Below are 24630 nucleotides of genomic sequence, written 5' to 3' on the forward strand. Positions count from 1 at the left end.
GTCTAGCCTGAGTTACATAGTGAGTGCAAGGCCAACCTGAACCACACAAGGAGACCCAGTTTCAAAAAACAAAACCAAAGTGATGAAACAAAACAACAAAAGAAAATTGAAACATCTACTACTTGTTTCTTTTTGTTTGTTTTGTTGTTTTTGAGACAGGGTCTCCCTGCATAGCTCAGGCTGTCATTGAACTCACTATGTATCCCAGGCTGGCCTTGAACTTGTAACAATCTTCTTGTCTAAGTTTTGCAAGTGCTGGGATTGCTGGCATGGGCCACGACGCCTGGTTTACTGTTCGTTTCTGGTGAATGTATTGTGGTTTTTAGATGTCTGCAAGGATAACAATATAGAATCAGAGAGTACCCTAACTTCTCCTTGGTACTTTCTGTAAACTTCTATACCTATGGAAAGTTGCTCAGAGTTAATTAAGTATGATACAAGAATTATTTGAGAGTTAGTAGCCTAATTGTCCTTTTGAGAGAAAATGTATGGGATTGTTAAACTGTAATCATGAAAGTCATGTTTTTCTATGCATTTCCTATTTCTGACTGGTTCTATTTTTTTCACTTCTAGCCAACTCAGAGCATAGAATAAATTAAAGCTCGGAACTTTTATAATATATATATATTTAAAGAGATCTGTGAAGTTAATATCTCAATATTAGGCAACAAATAGGACTGTGTATGTGAGTTTTCTACGAGGTTCCTCTGTATAATCTCCAGAGGAGTTGCCTGCTACTCAGTGTTAGTATAAATCAAAATGCAAATAAGCCGTCCACTTCCTTTCAGTTATGAACACTTTAAGTAAGACTGTTTAGTCATATACCACATACTTATTTTCAGTTGCTTTAATTTTTACTGAATTTTACTGCAGCCTATTAAGTTGACATTAGGTCTTGGTTCCAAAATCAGCCGCATATCCCATATCCCACCATATTCCCACTCACTCCAGGGAACAAGAGTCTGTCGTTACCTTGTGTGACTTCCCTGTGGAAAGTTGGAAGTAATCGAGATAACTAATCTCCCCTCTTGGACAATGAGGTCAGCAGAAAATATTTCTCCTGGCAGCTCTTCCTTCCATTTGGTGTTTCCTTTCTCCAGATGGTGTGTGGATAGGGGTAAAACAAAAGTAATGCAGACAAAGAAAAAAAATGTTTTCACTTTTGCTTCTTCCTGTGAACCTTCCCTTAATCCAATAGGAGAGGTGCGAGATGAGAATCCAGACTGCAGAAGGAGTTGTCTGGTGGACACAGTAAGTCACAGAGGATGTGAGCTGCTTTCGTATTAAGGTGGCAGAGGAAAGGGAAAGATTCCTCCTCTCTGGCCCACAGGAAATGGTTGCTACTATTTTCATGGATTATGAAAGCCCTACGTGCTCAATGCAAAGAACTCAAACAATTATGTAAAGTAGAATGTGACGGGCTCCCATAAGTGGTGCTGACATTCAAGAGAGAGAGAGAGTGTGGTTACTGTAGACAGGATGTACGTGGCATATCAGTGTTTTAACCTGCCTTTCTGAGCAAGTCAGCTTTTTTTCACTATCACCAAATACCTCAGAAAAACAACTCAAGGGAATAGATAGTCCTATTTTAATATGCTTTCTAAATCTTTTTATTTTGTGAACGACCCATCCTTTTTCCTTTTAGGTCTCTGTAGATCTCACACTGTTTGAGTTTATACTTAACGTTCATTTAAGAAACTTAAGTCTATGCTGTACCCTGTAGGGCTAGGAAGTTGAACAGGTGGGGTCTTGCCCTCAGAGGATGCTGGCCCGCAGTTTCAGGGATTTGAGGCAGTGTTATGGAAATGCTGAAGATGGGTGGATGAAGGGAGGCGTTGTTCGGCAGTGTGAGGAGGACACTCATGTGGTCATCTTTGCTTCGTTAGTGCACATCTTCTCCTTGGGCCCTTAATGGGATCACAGATTTCCGCAAGTTGTTTTATTTACTCCGTGGTACTGTGCCTTGGCAGCATCACTGAGCTAAATCCCAGCCCTGCTAACCTCTTTATATAGCTGTGTGTCTGTGCATGTGTATTTATTTGTTTGTTTATATATTTATTTTTTGAGACAAGATCTTGCTATGTAGTTCAGGTCAGCCTTGAACTCGCTGGTTAGCCCAGGCTGGCCTCAAATGTGCGATCCTTTTCCCTCGCCTCTCTAGTGCTGGATTGTAGATGTGTAACATGTGGATTTGCCTTCCTGCCTGCCTTCCTTCCTTCCTTTGTTCCTCCTCCTTTACCTCCCTCCCTCCCATCTCTCTCCCTCTGTCTCTCCCCTTCCATCTCTCTCTCTTCCTCCCCCCACCTCTGAGACAGGGTCTCACTGTGTATCCCAAGCTGGCCCCAAACTTGTGGTGACCCTCCTGCCTCAGCCTCGCAGTTGCTGGAATTATAGACATGTGCCATCATACCCAGCTCCTTTATTTTTTAACTTTAAATCTTAGGGTTAGGACTGATTCTACATAAGGCAAAACAAATAATCATGTAGCTCCTGTTGTTAGGAGGAAACAAAGTTATCCCTCAGAGAAGTGCGTTTATTCTTGCATTCATTTAAAAAATGTTTTTTAAAAATATGTCCTATGTGGGAAAGGTACTTAATGGGCTTTTAATTAGGGTCTCCTGAAGGATATAAAGGATGCTATTGTATATAACAAATTTAGAAGTAATAAAACTCATCACTTGTTGCTTTTCCTTCTCTTTTAGGGCAAGTTAAAGTCTACAGAGCTCTGTATACCTTTGAACCCAGAACTGTAAGTATGCAGCTTTTAACTTTAAAGTTGACATTGCAACCTAAGGTGATTTTATTTAGACATTTTCTTGACCTTCCTGGCTTGCTCTTTCTTGTATAGACATAGGAAATTTACTGCTGTTTTGAGGTGTGCAGGCTAAGCCCCCAAGTTGATTTTTTTTTTTTTTTTTTTGGTGCCAAGAATCAAATTCAGGACCTTGGTGCTTTTGAGTCAGGTCAGGGGTGGTGCCGTTGAACTAAATCCTTGGCTCCCAGGTCTGAAGGTCACATGATCCATCTTGCGTAGCTATTCCCTGAGTGGCATCACAGCCTGCCTTTGGATCCCCAGGTGCTCTTTCTGTAAGCACAGTGACCCTATCTTAGCCTTCCTTCCTGTAGATCGTACACTTACCTTCCCCTCCTCTTCTCGTGACCTGTCTCACGCCGCTCATAATGACGCCTTCTGCTGATCTCCTGTCTCTGCTGTGTGGATTTTTCGGTGGTTGTAGTTTCTAGTATCCACACATAAACCCAGCCGTCCATCCCTGCTTCCTTGAGCTCGTTACGTGTCAGACACTGGTCCAGACTTCAGAGTTAGTGCCGCGCCAATAGAAAAGGCTCACAGAGCTGGTGTCACAGTGGGGAGAGACAGACTGGGCGCACAAACGATGTGATTGTCGGGGTCAAGTGCTGTGGAGAACAGTAAGGAGGGTAGGGGGTGAAGAGGCTAGTGCAGGAGAGTGCTATTTTCAGTAGGTTTCCAGGGATGGACTTTCTGTAAAGGTGACTTTGGAAGTGGGAAAGCAGAGAGCAGAGCAGGGGAGAAAGTGCAGCCTGGAAAACATGTGACAGAGAGCAGCTGGCAGGAGATGAGTGCAGGGAGGCCAAGTGGGGAGCCAGGGCAGATCATGCCAGGCCTTGTGGGTCTCCTTTGGGGAAGATGGGAAGCGGTTGGAAGGTTCTGAGTATGGGGTTTACTAGATAGTGATGTTTTAGAAGAATTCCTCTAACTAAGGCGTGGAAAGCCACCTGGGGTTGGAGGGTTTTGATGAAGCAGTAATTAAGAATGAAGCAGGAGTTCAGATAGGAGGCAAAGAACGAAGACACCAAGAAGGGACTGTGGTTGATTCTCCTCCCTTATAAGCTAGAGACCAGGGCCTCCCTTCCCTGGGAAGACAGCTTGCTGTCAGCTTCATCTGAGTTTGCCCTGGGCCCTGCTGTTCCTAGCTTTAGAGGTGGCTTCTGAGCACCAGTTCACCACTCCCAGGTCGGGGCCTGCCTGGGAATCCCACACTTGTCATTTACTTGCTGTGTGAGTTACTTAATCTCCAGCCCATCAGTTCTTCGTTTTAAAATGGAGCACTACTGACCACTTCACAGTAGAACCCTCCTGTGGTCTGCTACCATGGCGTGAGGGAAAGATTCAAAGCTACCCCATGATTCGCACCCGTAAATGGTGGCGAGTACTTAAGCTAACGTGGGGTGTGCACGCAGGTGAGGCCTCCCAAGGCTTTGGAGACAAAATATTTCTGGATAAAGCTAGGGTTGGTGGCATTTTACTCTCTCTCCAGCGATGGTTGACAGGGGTGGGGAACGTGTAGCGTGTTAGTTTGTGAGGATTGCTGTAACAAGAGTACCACAGGCTGCATGGCCTTAGCAACAGGGTAGTCCCCCAAATTCTTTTTTTTCCATTAAGTTTATTGGTGCATTTAAGGTAAACAGTGCAGTTGCATTCATCATTGGGATCTCGTATTTTTACATGACGTATCTCAGTTCTTACATTTTCCCCATTCCCCTGCCTCCCTTCACCTCTTCAGCCTTCCCTATTTACAAAGACTTTGATTTCATTTTTTCCTTTCCCCTACCCTTGTCACTTCCCCTTCTCCTTTAGACCTTTTCTTCCTATTTCACATTATCAGTTACAGTTACACCATTTGAACCTTATTTACACTTTCAGCTTTTTTTTGAGACAGGGTCTCACTATGTAGTTGAGACTGACCTGGAATTCACTCTGTAGCCCAGGCTGGTCTCGAACTCACAGTGATCCTCCTGCCTCAGCCTCCTGAGTGCTGGGATTACAGGTGTGCGCCACCACACCCAGCCACTTTCAGTTTTTCACACCAGAAACCCCCCAGAATTCTGAAAGTACACGTCCAGAGTGGTAGCAGTGTTGAATTCCTGTGGCCTCTCCTTGGTTTGTGGACAGCTGTCTCCTCCCTGGGGTCATTATGAGGTAGGTCTGTCCTCTGGTGTTTGTGCATCCTGATGGCCTCTTCTAAGGACACCATTCACACTGGCTTGTGGCTGCCATAAAGGCCTCATTTCATCTTAATTGCTTCTTATAAGATCCTCACTTGGAACACAGTCACATTCTCAGAGGTATTGGGGTTAATATTTCAGCATAAGGGTTCAAAGCCACCCCCTGCTAAGTGCCAGGTGGTAGGGAAGCGTGAGGCCCAGAAGGTTTTTTTGGTTTTTTTGAGACAGGGTCTCACTATGTAGTTCAGACTGACCTGGAACTCACTGTGTAGCCCAGGCTGGTCTCAAACTCACAGCGATCCTCCTGCCTCAGCCTCCCGAGTGCTGGGATTACATGCGTGCCCCACCACACCCGGCCCAGAAGTTGTTTTTAACCCCTGCTCACAGGAAGGGTCATCATCTCATGCCTCTTGTCCTTACCGCTGTTTCACGGGTTGCTTCTCCCATGAGGAAGATAGGAGTTGGGGAGGGCGTGGTCATGATCAGCTGCCCTCCTGGGTTGCTCATTGAGTGGACCATTTTCTGCTGACTCCAGAATGGGTCCTGCATTTACTGAGTCCTGAGACTTGGGGTGACTGCTGACTCTCTCCGCGTTCCACTCAGTGTCCTTAGCTGGCATCACCTTTGTCCTTTCTCACTGACCACCTCTTCCTCCTCTGGTGCCTTCTGCCCCTGTGCTTCATTCACTTCCAGCACCAGCTTCTCCACTGCATCTGCGTTTTCTGCTCCTTTGAAGTTCCTCATTGTGGCTTTGGTCCCATCGCCTGAGTCAGATCCTTCTTTAACTTCAGATGTGGTCCTCTGTGGTCCAGCCTCCCCTTTCCAGCCACACTGTGTGGCTCTCCTTCCTCTTCTTGCACTCTCAGGCGAAGTCTGACCCACAGTAGCACCTATCTCTGAACCATTTCTGGACCATGGTGTTGCGCCTTTTAAGCCCAAATGAGCTACTTCCTCCTCCAAAAACGGCCTTTTAAGCCCAAATGAGCTACTTCCTCCTCCAAAAACGCCTCTCTGACCACTCTGAACTTTAGCATTTGGTATTGCAGTCCTGCTCCGGGCATGCAGTCTAGGGAAGCAGCGAACGCAGAAGCACAGAGCCTATTGTAAGGCTTTAGGACCTGTTCGCCCTCCTTAGCAGCTCTGTGACCTGAAGGAAAGTCTCTTACCTCTCTGTTTCAGTGTTCTCATTTATAGAGTGGGAGTAACAATAATAAATTCTTAGGAATTATGCGAGAATAAATTGAGGTGATATCTAAACTATTATTATCGAGGAATAATTGTTCCTGTTGGAAGAGGTTTCTTTCTACTTAGTGTGTGTGTGGGTGCGCATTATGGTCTTAGCATAGCTTAGGCTGGCCTCAAACTCAGAGTGATCCTCCTGCCTAGACTTCCTGAGTGCTGGGATTATAGGCACCACCAGGTGCAGCTTAGGAGCTTCTGTATTAATAGATATTTCACAAACATTTTTGATAGATTGATATATTGATTAATTTATTTATATTTTTCTGAGGTGGAGATTTTCCAGTGCTTAAAAAAATTAGATATTATTGATTGTGGAGGAGGAAATACACATATAATACATTAGGATTTTATTTTTTAAAGATTATACATTTAAAGCGTGACAGAATTTTTTAATGGTTCTAGTCCCATGGATCCCAGACAGTGGTCCTTTAGACCTTTTCTTCCTATTTCACATTATCAGTTACACCGTTTGAACCTTATTTACACTTTCAGTTTCACACCAGAGAACCCCCCAGAATTCTGAAAGTACAAGTCCAGAGTGGTAGCACTGTTGGATTCCTGTGGCCTCTCCTTGGTTTGCGGACAGTGGTCTCCTCCCTGGGGTCATTATGAGGTAGCATGAGGTAGGTCTGTCCTCTGGTGTTTGTGCATCCTGACCGCCTATCTCCTGAACACCAGCCCACACTCCCCCTTTCCCCCTTTGTCAGTCCAGATGCTGGTGGAACAGGCAGCCCCCAGCTCCCCCAGGCCTTCTTTGCCTGTGACATGCCCATGTTTTACTGGTGGTTAAAGTCTTAGTACTGTACCAGAGCCAGGTTTGTTTGCATTGGCTTCTGAGTGAGAGTTTCTGTAGGACAGTACTGGAGCACCCCTTGCTTTCTCGTCAGTGACCAGCAGCCGTCTTCTATGGATGGACTCGGCCCCCTCAAAGTCATGTGAAACAGGCCACATCTAAGGACTGAGCAGTGTGCTAAGTGACCTTGTCAATGGGGCAGTGCCTGCAGAATCCTAGATCCTGTTTTTAGCTTTGGTTCCAGCCCCAGGAGATAGCAGTAGCCACGCCGAACCTGTCTAGGTGATCCATGGAAGAGGTAGAATATGAGGCAACATGTGGCTCCTGGCTCTTCCTGCCAGCCCATTTCTCTCCTGACTTGTGTAGAGCAAAGTCCAGCTATCACCCAGCCCTGTTTGGTTCTTATTTCTCTCCCAAACCAAAATCCAATAAAGAATCATGCGGAGGAATTGGACTGGAAAGACCAGTGTGATGACACATCAGAGAGCACCATCTTCCCAGGCTGGGAGAGTACTGATTTCCAAAGAGAAACAGGCAGGACCCTGTCCTGCCCTGCCCTGCCCTGCCTGCTCTGCCCTGCCTGCTCTGCCCTGCCCTGCATGTAAGGTTTGCTGGGCTCTGCTAGGTTTTATAGCATCATGAGTGGAAGAAAGAGCTCAAGAACAGAAATCCACAGGCTGAGGTCAGAGCCTAGCCCTGCTCCCCACTGCAACCTGTACGAATTCTTTTAACTTTGCTGGGTCTAATTGTAAAATAGAGATTATCCTCGTGGCCCAGCCTTGCCTGTTGGGTTGTTGCAAAGACCAAATGAGGTCAAGTGCACCATGCAAGTTAAAGGTGTTGCTGCTGGCTTTGTTGTACCGCTTTATTGGGGTAGGGACAGGGTGAGGAATGACATAATTTCCAAGGGCACCAGCTTATAACCTGGTCATGACACATGGTGATCAATAATGACTATGCCTGATGCTTTTGTGTAGAGAAAGCATTAGTGGGGTTTAGAATTGGGTGCTCCATAGTCTGACTGTCGCAGGTTAAGACCATGTTCTGTCAAGTACCTGCCTTGGGGCCTTGGGCCAGCTTCTCATCTATCACATGGCAATAAGATAAGACCTTGCAAAGGCAAGGTCCTGGGTTTGCTCCCCGGTACCAAAAAAAAAGAAAGAAAAAGAATAGCACCACATCGTAGTGTTAATTGGTGAGGATTAAATGAATATCTGTAAATGCCCAGACAAGTACCTGACACATGATAAGTACTTTAAACTATTCATTTATTTATTTCATTAGTTTCTGGAACCTAAGGTGGTTAAATCTGAAATTTCAAACGGATATCACAGTGTTTCTAAATTTGGCATAAAATATATCTTTGCATGAGCCAACCGAATTAATTTCCTGGGAATCATGTTACGGAGGATATACTGAGTAGGAGTAGGAATAGGTCACCAGCCTGTATTCAGCTTTGTGATGCCTCTGCTTACTTGTCCTCATACCTTGTGGTTCTTCAAGGAGAGAGGAAAGACGAATGCGGTTAAAACCAAGAACGGGCTAGAAATAGAGGCATGCTTCCTTCACTGACTCACTATTTTCCCATATTCCATGAATATGATGCCAAGATTTCAAAAGTGGGTCCTCACTGGACGCTTTGTGACAAGTGTCCTGCTGGTGATTTCTTAATGGAGAGCATGACTACTGTAGGCAAAAAATGTGATTTTATAATCGTGAAATTATCTTATATTGCCTCCAGCAGGCTGAAGAATTTGATGGACTACTTCTTTAGACATGTTAGAAAAAAACCCCTAGTTTCTTTGGAAGAAGTTATTTTACAGATAGTGGGATTGTGCTTCTGGGAACTATTGATTAAAAGACAATAAACCGTTCACTCTTGTTTCTTAGTATTAAAAAGAGAGAAGCCTTTTTTCTACTGCAATCGACTGCCTGTTGTTGCCTCAGCTGAAAAGCAAGCCTGACCTAATGGTGGCTTGTGGCACATACCACTATTGCACAGAAGTCATTAATTTAAGAACCAAATCAGCACGGAGAAGTATTGAAATGACTGGACTTAGTGGCATTTTCCAAATGATGCACTTTACCAAACCACAAAGGACAAGCATAGCTGAAAATATACTGTGACTTTTAACTGGATTTGGTTTTACTTTTTTAAATTAGGTAAAATTCACATAACATAAAATCAGTCATTTTTCAAGCGACTCTTTCAGTGATGTTTAGTATAGTCATGGTGTTATAAAACAACTACCTTATTACTTACCATTTCACAAGAAAGGCTCATCACTGGGATTTTATATTTGTGCATGTGTACCTGTATGCACTTTTTGTGTTCAGTATTTTTTCATAATATCTTCTTGTTTCAAGGGTGAGTAATCTTATTTAAAGTGGAAATTTAAGCAGAGTTGATATTTCAATTTTAGGAGGAGACTAAAACTATAGAGGATGATAACTCCTTAACTTATGAAAGTACTGATTGAGGAACATCCATTTAACAGTGCTTTCTAACCTTTTGGCACCTGCATCTGTTTCTGGAATACAGTTTTTTCCATTGACCGGGGCGGGCCTTTGGGGCAATGCAGAAGAACACACAACCTAGATCTCTTGAGTGTGCAGTTCATATTAGGGTTCGCGCTCCTGTGAGAACCTTAAGGGAGCAGCTGCTGTAAACACAGGCAGAGCTTCCCTCCCTGGACACCCACCTCCTGCTGTGTGGTCACCTTTTTAATAGGCTGCAGACTGGGGCTTGGGGACACTGCATTATAAGACATAAAGGGGCATGTACAAAGTCAGTGGTCTGGAAGAGAGCTCTAAGATGTGAAGAGCTCTTCAAGAGTTCACCCTTACAAAACAGAGCCCTTACAGAAAAAAAGCTGCCGTTCACGTGTACCCTAATTTCTTTTTTGCACCATTCTCCTTTCACCTTCTTTCCCCTTGTCTTAAGGCTTGGAGAGTCAGATTGTGTTAAAATTGCCAGAAAGCCCGTCCTTCCTGTTACAGGGTGACCTTGGGTCCCGCCAGACACTCTGGTGCTGAGAGCTGTGTTTCTAGCTTTGCTGAGAGTGATTGAGTTTTCAGCAAATACTAAAGGAAATAGTTTGTCTCCCTAATCACTTTCTGAATCCCTCCAGTGTTGTCACGGTCATTGATCATCAAAACAGTGTAAAGACAGATTAGAGAAAATCTTTGAAAATCTTTTCTCCTAAATATTTCAAATAAAATTAAAACTCAAATCATTATTTATGTGTACCTTGTGCTATGTATAAGTCTGCTCCCTAAATCAAAATGTAAATAGAACAAAAACTTTAGGAAGTTACCTTTTAAAAAATTCAACCATTTTGGGCAGTATTACTAATCATCATTTACTAACCTTTATGATTAAATGTATCATGTATTCTGGTTGCTTAAAGCATATAGTTGATATAGCGTTCATTTATATTCAGGGAGAAATAATTGTAATCATGATATTGATTAGCCCTGAAAGGAAATGAATTACTGGTACAAAGTGAGATGTACTTGGCCTAATCTGCTACCGAGAGGAGGCAAGCAAAAGGAAAATGAACGGATGAAATGATTTGCTTCACTAGTGTAATTTTTATTTATATGGAACAGTAACTGATCTGAAGTTCAAATTCATTTTAAAAAGTATTTTCCCCACTGATATTATCAAAGTAATACTTGCTCATGATAAAAACTTCCTATGCATATTTTATGCAGATTGTTCTCTTATCCTATGTGAAATTTTGTGCCCTACATTTTCCACTCAGCCTGATGATCTGCAATTCACTCTCACTGGGCATTGTCCTATTTACTCAGAAAACAGTGGTAGGCGTCTACAGGTGGGGAGGAGATGTCGAGTTAAAGGGTAGCTTTGTTTAGAGGGTTCCGAGGATTGTTGGCTGATACGGGCCAGAGCATGTATGGACTATATAGCTGGCCAACCCAGGAGAGCTGCTTACAGTCTCTGAAAAATCTGAGGAACTGCTTCATGTCAGGGAGGGTAATGGTTTCTCAAAATAAGCAAATAGCAGATGTTGGCATTTTTCATGATAGTCTAGACACTTACCTTTTAAAAAATAAATATATGTTATCTTTTGCAATTTCTATAAGAAAAAAGTTCTTGGCTGGGCGTGGTGGCACATGCCTGTAATCCCAGCACTTGGGAGGCTGAGGCAGGAGGATCACTGTGAGTTTGAGACCATCCTCGGCTACATAGTGAGGTCCAGGTCAGTCTCAACTACGTAGTAAAAAAAAAAAAAAAAAAAAAAAAAAAAAAAAAGAAAAATGTTCTTTATTAGAATTCTATTTTGATATAAAATTCCTTGCTTTATATAAGAATATAAAATACATTTGTGTGAGGAATACTTCTTTGTTACATATGTAATTTGAAGATCATCATGGGAACAATTTAACTTTCTATTCATAAATTAATTTGTCGATAATGTTTTGTTTTGTGATTTAAATAGTAATTTAGTTGGATATGGTGATATAATCTTCTATTCCCAGCCCTCTGGGAGACTGAGGCAGGATTAGGGACTTGGCCAGACCCTGTCTCAAAATAAAAAAATAGAAAAAAAAAAAAGGTGGGGATGTATCTCAGTATGAAAGCACTGGGTTCCATCCCTAGTTAAAAAAATTCCACATGTATATAAGGGTACTTTAGAATTCATAATTACATCATCAAAGAAATCATTATATTTGAATTCACTAAAAATCACATGGAGTCAAACTTTTTTTTTTTTTTTTTTTTTTTAAGCCAGATGAATTGTACTTCGAGGAAGGCGATATTATCTACATTACCGACATGGTAAGTCTAACTAACACTTTGTAATATTACTTGTGTACCAGAGACATATAATGAAACACTATTTTATTTAATTTATTTTTTCCCCATTGAGTTTATTGGTACATTTAAAGCAAACAGTACAGTTATATTTATCATTGGGATCTTGTACCTTTACATGATAGGTTTTGGTTCTTGTTTTTTCCCCATTGTAACACTATTTTAAATACTTAGGGCACTGTAAGTGATTTAAACGTGTACGTACACAGGAATATGTATGCAGAAGTCCATTGATTTTAGCACAGTTTTTAGTAGCACAAGTTTGAAAGTAGCCCTTTTGTTCATCACTAGGAAAATAGTTGACTGGCCTTTGGTGTAGCCAAATATAGAATATTATTCAGTTATATGGAGTGCTAAATATTTCTGTTCTACTGTGGAGTGTGTAAAGTGAAAATCAGCAAGGTGAAAGATGCATATGATATGCCTTTACTTACCTAAGAAGGGGAAAGGGAATATGTATAACTCTGCTCTTCATGACAAAATAAAAAATGAGGACATGAATACAAATTTTTAAAAATAGTTCTACGTGGAAGAAAGGAAGTGGGGCAGAACAAACATACTTTGTTTTGAAGATTTGACTTTGGAATCATATAAACTTTTACATAGTTATAAAATTATATAGTAGAAAATTCATAAAAAATTAAAAGCAGAACAAATCAAATGCCCTTAATAATATCCTAGTAATTGGCAAGACACAGAGAGGAGGTGGTCCAAGTGACTTTAAATCTCAGCAGTTTGACTAATTCCTAGTTCAAGATCTATAGAGGACAAAAAGAACTGCCAGGGGGGAAAAAAAAGCAAAACTTTTAAATCATGATCTAGTTGGGGAAGTGTTGTTGCTATTTCTGAGACTGTTGTGTGGATATTGTGGTTGAGAACAAATGAGTCATTAGATCAGTGGTGTTGACCAACAGGGTGTTCAGCAGGGGAGGCAGGAGATGCAGATGTAACATAGTGAGGTTGGGGAGAAACTGAGAGTCCTGCGTTTGATTTGAGTACATGTTGTACTTTACCTTAAAACAAGAAAAAATCTTCCTTACTCTATTATTCAGACTCTAAAAAAATGACCAACCCAATTATATTAATTCACGTTAAAAGAAATAAAGGTCCTTTGAGAAATGTCTAATACTAGGTCTGGAGCAGCAAAGGTACAGAATAAACCCAGAACACTTCATTACTAGGAAGGAGGAAGCTCCTGAGGTCTAAGGGACATGCTAGAAGGACTCAGGAGCTAACAGGACCGTCCAGTGACCTTTACAGGACAGTCTGAGCATCAGTTAGGGCAACAGCTTCCAAGGATCGCAGTACATTGAGGTCCTGATGTTACCTCAAAACTGATGCCATTGGTCAGCATGAGAGAGTGCTAGGGAACCAGCTTTTTATTCTGACAACCAGTAGGGAAAGAATCGCATCTTTCTGTCTTTTCTCTTTGCAGTTTATGTGTGACTAACCTCAGAGTTGATGAGGGAAAGTTTCTCTTTAAAGAGATGTGCTAGTTATTTAAATGAGGAAGGAGTGATAAGCTGTCCCCACTTTGCACCCTCTAAGAGATAACGGATGGAGACAGTGATCATCAGTGGTAATTAACATTACAAAAGCAGAGGCCATCACACATGACCTGTTTCCTGGTGGAAGAAATCAATGCTGCCTGTGAAATACCCTTGCCAAGAAATGTGAAGCTAAAATCTAATCAAGCCTCTAGAACTTCCACCCAATTCATGGGCGTTACAGGGAACAGGGGACGGTATTTAATGATAGCACAGATATGCAGCAGGCAAAGTCCAGACTACTAGAACTCTACAGGACAAATGGGTTTCTTCAACAAACATATTGCGAGAGGTTAAAAAAGAATAGAAGGGAAACCTATAAGAAACATAAGAGGCATATCGGTCATATTTAGGATCTTAAGTTATGGGGCACCTGGGAAATTTGATTGTTGACCTACACATTTGATGATATTAGGGAATTATTTTTAAGAAAATTGTCAGCTGTGATAATGTGTTACAGTTGTCTTTGGAAAAAATCCTTTCATTGCTACATACTGCCATATTTACAGATGAAATATCTAGAATTATTTCAAAATAACCTCAGAGTGAGGGGAGTTTTGGTTGGAGGTTATATGTGAAACACTGTTGAGTGGGAGTAAATGATCCATTTAGTTAGGAAGTAGTTTATTCTATTGTTCATTCTACTTTTGTAAAGGTTTTGTGTAATTTTTCTATGATACAATTTGCCCATGGCAAGTTAAGGGAAAATAAAGGTGATCTTTACAAATAAAGAGATCTTTAGAAAACCCCTCTGGGCCGGGGATTTAGCTCAGTGGTTTTGCTGCCTTGCCTCACACGGGGAAGGTCCCAAGTTCAATCCCCAGTACCAAAAAAAAAAGAAAGAAAACCTCTCAAAACATAAATACCTCAACATAAAAGAAATTGAACTCTTGATAAGAAACTAGCGTAACATTTCCTTTTTTTTTCATAGTATCTCTGGGCTGTGTGATGAAGTGGACTTGATCTGTTACAGCTGGGTGCTGGATACCTGTGATTTAATGATAAGGGAAGTAGAGGTCTTGAGCCAGGGCGTGAGGGACTTGATAGACAGATGTGGGCAAGGCTGATAGGCATTTGTAGACTAGGTACACCCTTTGAGCCAGATGGTTTTGGAAGCGGTTGAATGCAGACTGGATTTGGCACTACTTAATTCAAATCTTCTTTTACCAGAGTGATAGCAATTGGTGGAAAGGAACTGCGAAAGGCAAGACGGGACTAATTCCAAGTAACTATGGTAAGTGCCGCTGGAGTGGCTTTCTTTAGCTACATTGCGTTTGTTCCTTTCCAGTCATCTTGTTCTTGAGGCTTTTCTGCTTGCTGCTGGAGCTGTGGAATCAATGGAGTCTTTGCCATTCTGGAACGTCTTCTACTCCATGAGCCTCCTGTTAATAAAATGGCTATGGACGTCAGATGTATTTGAGCCCAACTCCTTGGCTTAAGAGAATGCATTGTAGCATGCTGAAAAAACCCAAGGTTTTCAGTGAAATGCTTATGGTCTTAGTCTATTCGGCTCTTAATACTTTTTCTTTAATGCTGTTAACCTAAATCTTACAGATTTTTTCTGAGACTAGCTTTTTCATTTGGAATGAGGAAATCCTACCCTCATAATTCATGTTGAGGCAGGGAAGTTCATGAAATGCTTGTCACAGCAGTTTGGGGTGCTTGAGCACTGACATGTAGCTACTGCCATGAAGCTGCTTCTAGCTAGAAAGGGGAAAAACAACCTGTAAAAATATGTATATATAAATCAGCAACATCCAAAGAGCATAGGACTGTTAAGCACAGTTCTGGGATTCTTTCAAGCAGGGTATTTTAGTTAAGACATCTAAGTGCTACCTCTGGGGTTCGCTGTCCTTATCTGCTTAGTGACAGGGTTAAATTCATCTGGTCAATCTAGGATCCCTTTAGAGTTTAACATCACTTGCACCATTGGATTGATAGAGTTCGCATCAGGCTCCAATTTCAAGCACTGGAAAAGGACTTAGAAAATGTCAAGGGAGAATGTAGAGGTGAGGACTACAGCCCAGGCCCTGCACAGGAGTCCTACTCACTCTGGTCTAGGGTGGTACTGTTCTTTAACAAAACTAAACTAAACACTTTAGACATTTCTACACTCCTGTAAGCCTTTGAAGTGTCAAACATACCCTTACAGTGGGTGCACTCATTTTCCTGTGTTGATCATAAACATTATGGGTGGAAAATGTACTTCTGATGCTTTGGATCTGTGTCCTGTTACAGCCCTTTGGTGGTGGGAGTGGATGGTCCCGCAGTCCTTGAACCACAGGCTTTCTTTGGTCATTCCTACTCATTCTAAGACCACAGTGAACAGACCTTTAAAGACAGGAATACAGGAAGCAAAACTTTCCCCCCACCCCCACTTGCACATACACAAGGGAATAGGGATTTGGACACAGGCTACTTTCTTTTGTATTTTTGTGAGTGGGTTTGTTCATGAAATACGGGTCATGAATCTACTTGGTATTGTTTATATTTCTAGTTAATTGCTGTTTTCTTTTGTTTATACTTCTAGTTAATTATGTGTTACTGTGTTATTGTTTGACTTGGTTTCATTTAACACATACTTGAGCTCCTCTTAAAGTAGGCACTATCGGTTTTATTTTATGTTATTTTTAATCCATGCTAAGTGCAGGAAGCTGTCTTGTCCAAGGTTCTGGCACTCATGAATCTGGGGGACCCATGCAGCATGAGTGGCTTCAGCAAATCCCTTGAGCGTTCTCAACATTGGCCTTGTACTTTTTATTTTCAATCTAGTGGCTGAGCAGGCAGAATCTATTGACAATCCATTGCATGAAGCTGCCAAAAGAGGTACGTGTGATTTTATTTTTTAATCTTTTAAAACCAATGCATTTATTTTAGTAATCACTGAAATACTCAAGGTGAACTAGACGTTGCAGCAGCTGCTCTATTAGGGTTAGGTGTTGTTTCTTCATGGAATCCGTGCCTGAATCTGATACACAATCTTTAGGTGTCTCATGCACATTGTAGCCCTTGTACTCCAGTTATACTTTCTCTTGCTCTTGGTAGGGCAGTTAGTTACATTTGCCACAGGTTGGCTTCTGAAGGTGGTAGGCCTTAGAGCCACAACGGTGGCACAACACGTGCCTTATTACGCTTTCCAGACAATGATGTTCCCTTCATCATCGTGCTTGTGCCACTGAGACGAAAGAGCATGTGATTCATTTTCCTTGAGGGATGTAATACAGTAAAATGCATAGACTTGATACAGGTTGGTGAGTTTTGACAAATACATACACCCATAGAACTAACATCCAGATTAAGATCCAGAACACTGTTGTCATCCCAGAAGATACCCTCCTATTACCTTTCCACTTAATCTCCAGAGGCAATCTTTTTGCTGATTTTTGTCGCCTTAGAAGGGTGTGATTTTAATTTTAAAATGCAGTCAACACTTTGGAATATTTTACCTGCCCTGTGCTCAATGGTGGGAATAGGCAAATGGAGAAAAGTGGTCTATAACAATAAAGGCTCGGAGTCAGACAGGGCCGAGATATGTGTAACAGGTCATTAAAATAGGTATAGGATGGTGCATCCTATAATCCCAGCACTCTGGGAGCCTGGGCAGTTGAGTGACTAAGTGAGACCCTGTCTCAACATAAAACATTTCAAAAGGGCTGGGGACACATCTCAGTGTGAAGACTCTGGGTTCATTCTCCAGTACTGAAAAAAAAAAAAGTAGAGCAAATGAAGTGTTTAAACAGCCATAGTGGCCAGAGTGAGTAACTGGGGGGCAAGAAGGTGGAGGTATCATGGAATTTAGAAGAGTATTGGTGTGGGGAGGTTTTGGAGGGAGAGGGAGTGACAAAGATGGATCAGGCTTGGACCTTGTCCAAGATTTCTTCAGTAGATCAGTAGTTTGCAACCAGCAGTGATCGCTCCCCATCAGTCCTAGGCACATTTGGTAGTCTCTGGAGACTTTGTGAATGTGTCTGGCTCCCATCTTTTGAGTATGGGCCAGAGATGTTGGAAAAACCTCCTCCGTTGCATGTAAGACCAGGCCCGCGATAGCACCTCCAGCCGCAAAGGCTAGTCATACTGCTTTTGGGAAACCCTGCTGGAGATCACAGGGCATATCTGTAAAGCCTCGGTGAGCTCCATTTCATTCTGCTTTAGATCTTTTTGAAATGTGAATGTGTAAAAGGAAATTAATTTGTTTAGCATTATTAAATTGACACAACATTCTTTAGAAATTAGTTGGAGCATTAGCTTCAGGATTTAAAATGAATAGTATATAATTGACAATGTGAAATAGGAAGAAAAGGGATAAAGGTGTAGGGGAAGTGGGAAGGGTAGGGGAAAGGTAATAAGGGAAAATGAAAAAAATATGGGAAAATGAAAAAATGGCAATAAAGTATTTGTAAATGGGGAGGGGAGGAGAGGAGGGGGTGAAGGGAGGGCAGGGACAAGGGGAAAAATGAGAGCCAAAACCTGTCATGTAAAGGTACAAGATCCCAATGATGAATGTAACTGTACTGTGTACCTAAAATGTACCAATAAACTCAATAAGAGAAAAAAAAATAAAATGAATAGTATAACATATTAGAGAGGTAGCTTCGAGTGGGTTATTAGTGTTTCTCTTACAAGAACTGGAAATCCACTTTAAATATGAATAGGAGTTGTTTAAAAACTTACGTTTGACTGTTTTTCTCCCTAAGTTCTAGAATTGCACAAAGAAAAAAGGAATGTATCTATATCAATATATATAAAAACCTGAAATGGGCCCATTTAGCAACCCTGCCCATCAGCCTGCCATTAAAAATTGATATAAATGCTTCCATTAATGAGCTAGGAGTCAAAATGTACCATAATAAATGCATTTGTGGGTAGGTCTTAATTTTAGATCTGCTGATTTGAGAGAGACCACCCCTCCCAGTGGAATTGGGCAACTATGGGTTAACCGTGTTACTAGGCAACTGTGGATTTACTGCTCTTTGTAGAATGTACCTGAGTAGCCCTGACAACTTCTGTAATCTGTCACCAGAGGAGTGTAACAGACTCAGGTGCTCTGCTTTGCATCAATCTGCTTGCTATATTCCCAGGGAAGCTCCAATGGAATTAAACTTCATTATGTAAGAAGAGGTATATAAGGAAATGCAAACTTCTATTCAGGGCTCTTGAGACTGACAGGAGTCAATCACTTGCTGACTTGCTGGCATCATTAAAAGCCACTTTTTGCTCCTATCTTCACATTAAGAGAATTGTCTGTTCCAGGGTCCTCAGTGTTTTCCTGCTTCCTTTGGAGCATTGGTTGGGAAGCATTGGGTCCTGGCATAGTCACTCGCAGCAGGCAGATTGCCTCCCCTATGGGCAGAGCAGGGGAGCTCAGCTGGCTGGACGGCAAGTTCCTGCTGAGTGCTTGCTGACAGAATATGTCCTGTCCTGTGAGAGTCTCCCCGTACGACCAGCTGAGGCACCCCAGCTGGCTGCCTGAGGAGGATTCACATGGCAAGGGCCAAATGTCATTTGGCAGACTTCTGAATCACAGTAAGGTCGAGGGGCTCCGCTTTGAGGAGGAGATCCAAGGAGGAGTCTCCAAAAGAGGCTTGATCACCCTCTGGGTTCCCCGAGTAGCTGCAGAACTGCAGTGAAACTGGAATACTTTAGGATGCTAGAAGGCATGTTTGGTCACCACTGTTGGCAGGTGGGAGTTTTTATTTGGTTGTATGTGAGTGAGATGAACGTCACATTCCTGACTCTGGTTGGAGTGCACAGGGCTGAAGTGAGTGTAGAGTCCTGAACCACAAGTCCAGGGCCACCTCATACGGCTTAGGGAAGCAGCGTGATGATAGTCAGGTCACTGGCCTGCAGTGCTAAGAGGGGCCTGAAATATCTCCAAGAGGAGACTGACTGATGGTGAGGTGATTGATGTCATTTGTCTTTCCTTTCTTTGGGAGGTAAAACTGTGGGTGGGAACCATAGTAAAACGAAACAAAAAACCCACAAAACTTTTAAGAAGGGATTTACTGGAAGATTATGGTCAAAAACTTACTCCAGGGAAACCCAAAACCCTTGTGAGATAGAGTGGCCATGCTTTCAGGTTGGATGGCCCCCATAAGGCTTATTATTAAAAAAACCTTAGTCCAGAAAGTGTGGCAGGTTTTTAGGTTGTGCTAGAAAGCTCCAGGTACCCAGATCAGTTCTCTTATGTGGACTCAGGGTTACAGCTAATTCTTTGTCCACTCTCTTGGCTGATTGGAACCCCTTTCTTGAGTTCTGGTCACTGTAACAGCCCATCCAGACGAGCGAAGACCTACCAAAACTCCACCGATTTTGGGGGCGGTGATCCAGATAATTCAGCTTTAGATGTTTTAAGCCTCCTGCTCCCAGACCAACTTCCCCTTTACTAGAAACTTCTTTTCCTCTTTCAGGCTTAGACAGGTTACTAGAAAATAATAGTCATAGGAAAGCAAACTCACTATCTGATCTTACAGGAGGAAACCCCAGGGACCTTGGCACCACCAGAGTCAGGCCCTTCAGTTTCAGAAAGGCCCCATGCCAGCTACAGCCTCACAACCTCCCTCCATTTTGATTCCACTGTGTATGTTGTCTGACCTCTGGTTTGGCCCCAAATTCCCAATGCCTACTATGTCCCCCGCTTCTTCCATGAAGTCTCATTGGACAGACTCTCCAGACCTAATTGCTGGGAACACATCACTTGGCTGTGATATTTCCCACTGGGCCTCTCAGCTGTAAGACAGTTGATATCAAGGGGGCCACCAGACAAACTAAAGCAAAATCCTTTGCCAGTTGCAAAATAGGGGGGCCAAGAGGTGGTGCATCAGTTCATGTACATTCCTGACTGTCCAGTTCCCCGCTTAGGAAGGGATTTGTTGGCCAAGTTAAGGGCCAAAATTGATTTTATGGGTAGAAAACTGCACTTTGAACTGCTACTTTCCATGGTTGATCCTGGCCCCAACTGTCTGTCCTCTGGGAAAAATAATTGAGGCTCCATGACTGGCCAATTCAGAAGGCCTGGGATGTAAGACAGTCGTGAGAGTTCTTTAGAATACCAGGCTTTTATAAGATACAGATTCCCAACTGTGCCATCCTAGCCATCCCCTTTATAAAGCCACAAAGGGAGGAGAAAAAGAGCCCCTAACCTAAAAAACAAAAACAAAAACAAAAACACTACTTTCAGTGTTCTCAAAGAAAAGCTTCAGAAGGCTTCAGCACTAGGTCTCTCTGACCTTTACAAGCCTTTCAATCTCTGTGATCAAACAGAAAAGGACCACAGCAGTGGTGCTAATCCAAACCCCTGGTTCCTGGGAAAGACCGATGGCCTATGTGTCCAAACATCTAGGTGGAGTTACACAAAGGTGGCCTCCTTGCCTTTCAGCCGCTTTAGCTGCAGTTAGCTGTGTTGACCAAAGATGCTAAAAAATTGACTCTAGGCTGAGACCTGTGAATTCGAATCCCATATGCTGTTGTCACCCTTACAAATGCTGAAGGCCACCACTGGCCCACCAAGTAATGTTTGACCCAGTACCAACATTTTCTCTGTGAAAACCCTTGAATCAGTGTGAAAGTCTCTAACAACCTAAACCCAGCTCCCCTCCTTCCCCTCTAGAAGGACCCATACATGATTGTAAAAGGGCCATGCTCCAGTTGGCCAGATCTGCAAGACCAACTTCTCCAGTGGCCTGAATAGGAGCTCTTTATGGGTAGGAATAACCACATAGATGAGACTGGGAAACAGAGGGCCAGTTATGCAGTTGGGCTGTCTAAGAAAACAAAAAAGATTACAACAAGGGGCAAAACAATTAAGTACCCACAAAACTTAACTTTGGCTCCTAGAACCTGTATGAGCTTCCAAGGAGATCACAGTTGTCCACTACTGAGGACAACAAAAAGGATCTAAGGAGGGCCAGGGATTTAGCTCAGTGGTTCTGGCACCTGCCTCGTAAGCACAAGGATCTGAGTTTGATACCTGGTACCAAAAAACAAAAAGGATCTAAGGAATAGATGGACGATGACAGAGCCAACCAAGAAGCCAAAGCCACAAATTTAAGGTCAAATGCTGTGATCTCTTGGGAAAGAAAATTTTTAAAAACTGGTATATTAATAAGACACGCTCCAATAAGTGGTCAAAAAAGGTAGAAGATGATTGATTGAGTTAGGAAAGGTCTCCCAAAAGATAGCTTCTTGGGTCTTAGAAAGGGCCCCTGTTAACATTTTGAGTCTGCTCCACCCCTACTCTCCAAGAGATTCAGTTCTGATAAAAAGACTAGTGACAAGACAGCTTTCAGCCCAAAAGAAGGGTCCACTAAAAGTCATTTTAACCACCTTCCAAGTGGAAGGAGTCCCCTTGAAGATCCACCATAGTTGGGTAAAGAAGGCTGCAACACCAGAGCAGAGGTGTTCCAGAGTCCCTCCTAATGACACCAAAATCATCTTGACTTGGAGGGGATCAACGCCAAAGTCGGCTGAAGACATCAGCCCTGCTCTAGTCACTCCTGAGGCTGACTATTCCATGTATGGCAGAACAGGACTATATACCTTCGTTTCTAGCTGTGATTAGCTGTCATCCCTTCCTTTTAACTGTATTAGGATTTCTTTCCCTGCTTTTTGCAGTAGTCTTTGCTAAAACTGCCCCAACTGACTGGAACTGGGGTGGAAGGTTAGCCCTCATCTTCCTTTTGTGAGTAAGATGTTTTACTGGTATTACTTTCTGTCATTAGGAGTTCTCATCTCTTCCACTCCAGGAGTGATGCTCGAGGGAATAATTCCCACAGGGCAGTCAACAACTGTGACCGGTCTCTGCATGTCCCTCGGTCAGGAACTTGTGTTGTGACTGTTTTGCTTTTGCATACTTAATATGTTTATAAAGAGAGGTCATAACCTGCATCCATAATTTGACTGCTTATAAAATCTGGAAGCCTAAGGATGGTAATTCACTCATTTGCTTTAATCCAGAGGGGAAAAAACCACTTGGGAGTTTGAAATCCTGACTGTGTCTCACACCAGTCACAAATTAGGACCCTTGATGAGGTTAAACACAATGTAAATGGTAAAAGTTGATATAAAAGGTGAGGCTGTTCAGTCAGAAGCTCAAAGAGGGGAAGGAGAGAGGAAACTACCCCTCCGTGTGGATTGGGCAACGGCGGGTTAACTGCTCTTTGTAGGATGTACTGAGTAGCCATGACAACTTCTGTAATCTGTCACCAGAGGAGTGTAGTGGACTCAGAAAGTCCTGCCAGCACTCTGCTCTCCCCACCTCCGCTGCTCTTTGCATCAGTCCTGCTTGCTATATTCCCAGGGAAGCTTCAGTGGACTTAAGCTTCATAGATGGAAGAAGAGGTAAGGAAGTGCGAATTTCTATTCAAGGCTCTTGAGACTGACAGCAGTGACTGGCTGAACTGCCAGCATCATTAAAAGCTGCTTTTTGCTCCTATCTTCGTGTTTAAAGAGTTATCTGTGCCAGGGTCCTCACTGTTTCCTGCTTCAAATTAGTTCTTTGGAAATGGAAATTATGAAGGATGAAATTGATTTAAAAGTGAAATAGAGAATAAAAGCCTTTTTCTTACATTTTTATAAATGTAAAACCCTTGCAGGCAACTTGAGCTGGCTGAGGGAGTGCCTGGACAACCAAGTGGGTGTCAATGGCCTGGACAAAGCCGGAAGCACTGCCTTGTACTGGGCTTGTCATGGGGGTCACAAAGGTAGGATGCTTTGTTTGTCACTATACATTGTTCCACCTAAGGCACCAAATTTACAGAAGGTGGCTATTCTTTTCAAATCCGTGAGAACATCAGCCAAAAGACGGTTCCTGGAGGCTCCGAACACTATGGGTGCAGTGTGTCTGGATAGCCTCTCTGCATGGACCTCTCACTTGAAAGACTAGAAACTTCTTTTCCTCTCTCAGACTTAGACAGGTTACTAGAAAATAATAGTCATAGGAAAGCAAACTCACTATCTGATCTTACAAGAGGAAAGGGCAAATTTGGCTTCTGTAGCCTAGCTTTTTCCAAGATACACTTTTATGATTTGCATTTTAAGTTTAATGCAGACTGCTGGTTTCAGGAGAAAGCATCTGCTTGTTTGTAATTCAGTTGATACTTTTAATGTTATAATCAATAATAACAAATTGAACTTCTAGCTGTATTTCATCCAGGTCAAAAATCCACAACTTTCTACCTTCCCCTACAATGTAAAAAATAAGCCCCAAATTAAGAAACCAGAAGCCAACAAATTAAACAGCATAGCCAAGGGAAAAAAATCTGTGACCCTCCTTAAAGAAGCCTATTTTCTTTTAGCCAATAGACCTAAGTTAGTTTTGTGAATGATAAGTTCTGTGCTATAGCAAATGTAAAAGTATTCCTATAATAGATTATCATATGAAAATACAAAAGCCACTGTTTGAAAATTTTTTCTCCTGAAATAATTCTGCTTTCCAGATTCTTAGGTTTTTCTATAGATACACTTTGAGAAATTTGTTGTAAGATTTTTTTCTCGAAGATCCTATTAAAGAATACTCTTTTAAAATTATGCCTAGTTTTATCAAGCTTTTACTTTTCATTCTTAAAAGATATCTTTCCCATTTAAATTTCAGATGTAGTGGAAGTGCTGTTTACTCAGCCGAATATTGAACTGAACCAACAGGTAAGACTGCTCAGTGTGAGGAAATTATTGAACACACCTGCCTTGTTTCTTTGGTGCAGCTTATTCATATGCAGAATATTGCAGTCAGAATACTGTCAGCATATAGATTTTTTGTTTTGGGGTACTGGTGATGGAAGCCAGGATCTTGTATATGTTAGACAATCACTTTGCCATTGAGCCATGCCCCCAGCCCTTAAGCACATAGCTTTAAAACAATTATTTTATTAAGACTATAATTATAATTATTGTTATTGTTGTCATTATTATTGTTTTGTGTGTGTGTGTGTGTGTGTGTGTGTGTGTGTGTGTTTTTTTGAGATAGGATCTAACTATGTGTGTAGTTCACACTGGCCTTGAACTCACTGCGTAGCTCAAGCTGGCCTCAAACTCACAGCAACCCTGCCTCAGGCCCCCACTGCCCCAGTGCTGAGATGATAAGTGTGTGCCACCGTGCCTGGCCTTTAAAATTAAAATTGAGCAAAGCACAAAATACCTACCCCAATCCTATTTTTTGTTTTCAGTATTCAGTTCTTGTACTTAGTTACTTTTCTGTCATTGCTGAGACAAAATACTCAACACTA

At 42.2% G+C, this 24630-nt stretch overlaps 1 protein-coding gene across 1 annotated transcript in view; it reads left to right on the forward strand.

Moving 5' to 3' along the window:
- The first annotated feature begins 2697 nt into the window (after positions 1–2697).
- Positions 2698–24630, forward strand: part of Ostf1 (osteoclast stimulating factor 1) — a 32261-nt gene continuing 10328 nt past the window's right edge. The window contains exons 1-6 of the mRNA XM_033757710.1: positions 2698–2749; positions 11778–11828; positions 14582–14645; positions 16184–16237; positions 23002–23109; positions 24000–24049. Of these exons, the coding sequence (XP_033613601.1) occupies positions 11826–11828; positions 14582–14645; positions 16184–16237; positions 23002–23109; positions 24000–24049 (279 nt within the window). The 5' untranslated portion in view covers positions 2698–2749; positions 11778–11825. The remainder of the gene's footprint in view (positions 2750–11777; positions 11829–14581; positions 14646–16183; positions 16238–23001; positions 23110–23999; positions 24050–24630) is intronic.

Source organism: Fukomys damarensis, unplaced genomic scaffold (genome assembly GCF_012274545.1).
Source record: "Fukomys damarensis isolate Sample0158 unplaced genomic scaffold, DMR_v1.0_HiC HiC_scaffold_31, whole genome shotgun sequence".
NCBI lineage: Eukaryota > Metazoa > Chordata > Mammalia > Rodentia > Bathyergidae > Fukomys > Fukomys damarensis.